Genomic DNA, 5,384 nt, shown 5'->3' with positions numbered 1-5,384 from the left:
AGAAGGATGCTCATCAGCCAGACCTATGGGATTGAGATGTCTGCATCAGGGTTAGGGTGATTTCCCCAGTAAGTGTTTCTGTTTGACCTTTGGTCCTAGACTAATTGCATTTTCATCTTTGGATAAAGTTTAGGGTTTTCCTTCCATGGAGGAAGTGGTATCGAGTGAGACAGTCAAGCAGATCTGTACAAGGAGGAGTATGTTCCTCTTATTCCTTCTGAAGGGTCTCCTTTATCTCCTTGCTATTAAGCTGGGTATTCTCTTCTCAACATCTCTTCAAAGATCTCATTATGCATGCAAAAGAAGATGTACTCAGTGCAACGCCTATCCTCCTGCATCTGGGCCTCCTGGATACCTAACACCTGCATATCATTGTAAGTGAACCAGATCTGTTTCTCAAAGTCATAGCCATCACAGATATAATGGCCTGACTTTAGAGTCTTCCCAAGATGGCTGACAACACTAATGAGCCGGTAGGTATGATCTCCCTTATCGTCATTTCTTTTTGTTACCTTGGCTTTAGATTTTATCTTATCTAAAATGTCTTTGTTTCTTGGGTTCTTATTGGAACCCAGTGCAAGTAGGGAATTCCTGTTAGACTTCTGGAGATTTAATTTTGTAGATCTTAGGAGGTTCTTTGTGTGCCCCTGGGCACCTGGCTTTGGAAAGCTTCGAGGTAGTGCCTGCTGAGGAGCTTGTTCACAGATTCTTATACCATCACACTGCTGAGTCTGTTCAGACACTTTTTGGAATCTTTCTGGAATTCTGATATTTTTATCTTCATACAAATCTTTAGTAGGATTGATAATGCTATCAAAAGCTACAAACTTACTGGTTTTCACATATTTCTTTCGTTTTGGATTTTTGGGCACTGTTTGAAAGTGAACTTCTGTGAGACGGGTGCCTGGGCTGCTGGTGGGTTTACCTCCAGCTTTGTGGAACTGACAAAGTTAGGTATCTTCCAGATATGCCATTAAGTGAGCTAACAGTTCTTTTTCAATGAATGTTCGATCTCCTGAGTATACAGATTCTGGCTCATTTGGTTTAGAATTTTTTCCAAGATACTTTTGCTGCTGTCTTCTGCTTGCCCCTTTAAAGACTGTCTGGCCTTTTTTTTGTTCAGACTCCTTATCTGATCCAATGTGTGGAGCCAGGGTATCTTTGGATTCCTTTGTTGAAGGCCATGATACGCTGATGCTTCTAGAAGTCATCTTTCGAATAACTTTTAATAATTGGAAATCTGTAATTTCTCCATCCACTCAAGGGAAGAGGTGGTCTGGTGCCTTCATTGCAATGAGAAGACACCTTTAAATATTTGGAAATGATGACTTCCTGGTCATTCTTCTTTAATGAACAAAACTCATTCAAGCTATAGCGTTTGAGGTGAACAATAAGGATTCTAGGTAGCCTACTGAATGAGTGCACTCCAACAGAAGTCTTGTGCTTACATTTTGCACATTTATACTCAAGCTCTTCTCCTCCAAAAAAAAGATCAAAAGTAGACTGAATAGATGAAGGATGTGTTTTTATTCTTTGGGGAAGGTTGATGGAGAGGTAATTACTCAGTTCTGTCTTGAGAATAACCTGACCACAAGCTTTACAAGCAATGGAGTGCAACAACTCTAACTCAAAATTAGTAATGACAGGGCAAGAAAACCCACTGGTGTCAGGATCATCAGCAACAACCTGTTTAGGAAAATTACCTTCCCCAAATTGACTTTTAGGCTTCCAAATTGTGTTGAGTTTTTCCATGTTATCTTTCAGCTGATCTAAACAGTGAGCTAAAAACTCATGAACATCGTTCTGTGCATTGCCATGGAATATCTCTGCAACTGCTGAAATGGCCTTTTTAATATTCAAGAGTAACATCTCCTTGATTTCTATATTATAGGTATCTTTTAAAAAAAGTAGCCGTGCCAAGCACATGGTAAGAGCATTAAGGGAAATTTTACCCCATGGGAAACTCTGATTAAGTAAATCATCAGCAAACGATGGGATTGAAAGTAGAGACTGTAACACTGCATGCATATAACAGGTGTTTCCCAAATTGGGGAGGCCGTGGCATATTTTCTCTGGAAATAATTCAAAAAATAGTTTTAATTTATCCCACTTTGTGTAACCGTCACTACACCCTGGTTGTAACAGAAATGCCATAACCATCTTCTCAGTGAGAGCTTGGAGAAGTCCAATATCTAGGTAAGGATTTCCAGTAGCGTTCATGATGCATGAAGATTCACATTCCAATTTCTTATTCTCTTCTAACTCTTTTAACTTCAATTGTTTGTCTCGATTATAGCTTACACACCTCAAACGATCTGCTTTGGATTTCTTGTATTCTACAGAATTATTTTCTTTCAAGAATTCCTCATTCATCTCTGAGCTAGATGAGAGCATTCTTTTCCTCTTCTTGTGCTGATTTTCTGATAACTCTCCGCAAGTAAGTGTTGATGATTTTGATGTAAGCAAAGGCATCCTCTGAAGGACACTTGTCCCACTTCCTTTTGCTATGTGAAAAGATTTGCTACTTGATTTCTCATCAACTTTGTGGAAGGAAGTTTTGTTGATTTCCTTCTGTGCTGTTGTGCTAGAAAAGACACTCCCACCCTTACCAGGTCTCACAGGTGGCTGAACCTCATTTTGATGAACTCTGTCCAGGAATATCTTCAATTGTTCAGCATCTGTGGAGGATAATCCTTCAATAAACAAGACATTATTATTTTGTAAAGTTAAATGCAGGTGATTTTGGTTTCCTCTATAGGATATAAGGACTACATTTTGAATATTATCACTTAGCCGACAAGTGTTACATTTTCCATTTTTGAAATACAGCACCAGTCTATCTTTCTTCTTTCCTTCTACTGCTTCAATGAATGCTTCTTTTGACTTAGACATCCCAGTCTTGCAGTTCCCTATTTGGACAAAACCACGTAGGAATAGGGCAGCCATGTTTTCTTTACAAATAAAATATACGTATCTCCGATTATTGATAATCTTGAAGTTCCAATCTGTTTTGCAAGTTCAGCTGTGAAGACAACACCAAAGAAATGGTTCATTAGTTCTCTACACAGAATGATCCTATTTCTAGTATTGGTTTTATACTAGAGTCTAGTTCAGGTTCTAGATATCCAGCTCTTCAGTAACGAGACCAATACGTTTTGAGAGCCTTCCATGGCTGCATGAAGGAAGAGTCTTGATTCCCAAGACAAGAACACTATGGGAAAAATCAGGAAACATTCTTAACTATTACAGAAATGCTTTGCGTCAACAAAACTCAAACTCTACACTCATACACTACATGTAGTTTCCACCAAAATACTGGACTCCATTCTGATTAATTTCCCAACTTCAGTCGAAATCATGAAACACTTGGAAGACTTTCAGTACATAACTGAAAAAGTATACTCAATAGAGTCTCAAGTGCATGCATAAAATATGCTAATCTTCCTGCCACAGAACGACCCCATGGGGCAACTACAATAAGTGAATGAGAAAGTGAAGGCACTATGTGGCCCTCAACTCAGTAACAGATGAATTGTTCCTTGATGTCTAGAGGATCTCATAGATGGGCCACTCAAAGTAAATCAGTCTACCTCCCTCCAAATCTAGCTATGTTCCTATATTTCACTTGGCACTGGGGAACATCATTACACTGTGCTACTATAGATGCTAAGTAAGGATTTAAACTATTTCCTCTCCACAGAAAAGGCAGTCTTAATTGTTCCTTTGTATTTCAACAACTTGAGAGAACCTGCAACCATAGAACCACTTGCAGCCTATTTTAAAATTTTGCACCCAGCTCATCTGTATTTATCAAAAATTATTATCTTCTTTCTATTGGTAGATGAAATAATCTAAGATCCTCTTGACATTTCTTCTCTCTGCCCTCAAAAATACAGTTAAGAGACATTCCTTTCTCACAGTCCATCCTGACTACATTTCATTCCAGATGAAAAGAGGCTTATTTGAACCCACTGAGCATGGAAAGTAAAGATTAAGAACCATCTTGCTGATGTACAAGCTGAGTGGTCTAACCACTGCCTACATCCCTAGGACATCTGAAGCTTAAATCCTGTTCTTCATTCTGCCTTGATTGCTTGCTTTGAGAGTATTTTATTTTATTTTATTTTATTATTATTATACTTTAAGTTTTAGGGTACATGTGCACAATGTGCAGGTTTGTTACATATGTATACATGTGCCATGTTGGTGTGCTGCACCCATTAACTCGTCATTTACATTAGGTATATCATCTAATGCTGTCACTCCCCCCTCCCCCAACCCCACAACAGTCACCAGAGTGTGATGTTCCCCTTCCTGTGTCCATGTGTTCTCATTGTTCAATTCCCACCTATGAGTGAGAACATGCGGTGTTTGGTTTTTTGTCCTTGCGATAGTTTACTGAGAATGATGGTTTCCAGTTTCATCCATGTCCCTACAAAGGACATGAACTCATCCTTTTTTATGGCTGCATAGTATTCCATGGTGTATATGTGCCACATTTTCTTAATCCAGTCTATCGTTGTTGGATATTTCGGTTGGTTCCAAGTCTTTGCTATTGTGAATAGTGCCGCAATAAACATACGTGTGCATGTGTCTTTATAGCAGCATGATTTATAGTCCTTTGGGTATATACCCAGTAATGGGATGGCTGGGTCAAATGGTATTTCTAGTTCTAGATCCCTGAGGAATCGCCACACTGACTTCCACAATGGTTGAACTAGTTTACAGTCCCACCAACAGTGTAAAGGTGTTCCTATTTCTCCATATCCTCTCCAGCACCTGTTGCTTCCTGACTTTTTAATGATCGCCATTCTAACTGGTGTGAGATGGTATCTCATTGTGGTTTTGATTTGCATTTCTCTGATGGCCAGTGATGATGAGCATTTTTTCATGTGTTTTTTGGCTGCATAAATGTCTTCTTTTGAGAAGTGTCTGTTCATGTCCTTCACCCACTTTTTGACGGGGTTGTTTGTTTTCTTCTTGTAAATTTCTTTGAGTTCATTGTAGATTCTGGATATTAGCCCTTTGTCAGATGAGTAGGTTGCAAAAATTTTCTCCCATTCTGTAGGTTGCCTGTTCACTCTGTTGGTAGTTTCTTTTGCTGTGCAGAAGCTCTTTAGTTTAATTAGATCCCATTTGTCAATTTTGGCTTTTGTTGCCATTGCTTTTGGTGTTTTAGACATGAAGTCCTCGCCCATGCCTATGTCCTGAATGGTATTGCCTAGGTTTTCTTGTAGGGTTTTTATGGTTTTAGGTCTAACCTGTAAGTCTTTAATCCATCCTGAATTAATTTTTGTATAAGGTGTAAGGAAGGAATCCAGTTTCAGCTTTCTACATATGGCTAGCCAGTTTTCCCAGCACCATTTATTAAATAGGGAATCCTT

At 38.9% G+C, this 5,384-nt stretch overlaps 1 protein-coding gene across 1 annotated transcript; it reads right to left on the bottom strand.

Annotated features, from left to right (window-relative positions):
* Positions 1 to 208: 208 nt before the first annotated feature.
* On the bottom strand, positions 209 to 2,946 carry USP26 (ubiquitin specific peptidase 26). Its single transcript, XM_032756445.1, is given in 3 exon segments — positions 209 to 266; positions 268 to 1,257; positions 1,259 to 2,946. Coding segments are annotated over 3 exon segments (2,736 nt in total).
* Between the last annotated feature and the right edge of the window lie 2,438 nt (positions 2,947 to 5,384).

This window comes from Hylobates moloch, unplaced genomic scaffold (assembly GCF_009828535.3).
Source record: "Hylobates moloch isolate HMO894 unplaced genomic scaffold, HMol_V3 SCAFFOLD_7, whole genome shotgun sequence".
In the NCBI taxonomy this organism is placed as follows: domain Eukaryota; kingdom Metazoa; phylum Chordata; class Mammalia; order Primates; family Hylobatidae; genus Hylobates; species Hylobates moloch.
The sequence above is the reverse complement of the archived record's forward strand: the minus strand, read 5'-3'. Positions and strand labels throughout refer to the sequence as shown.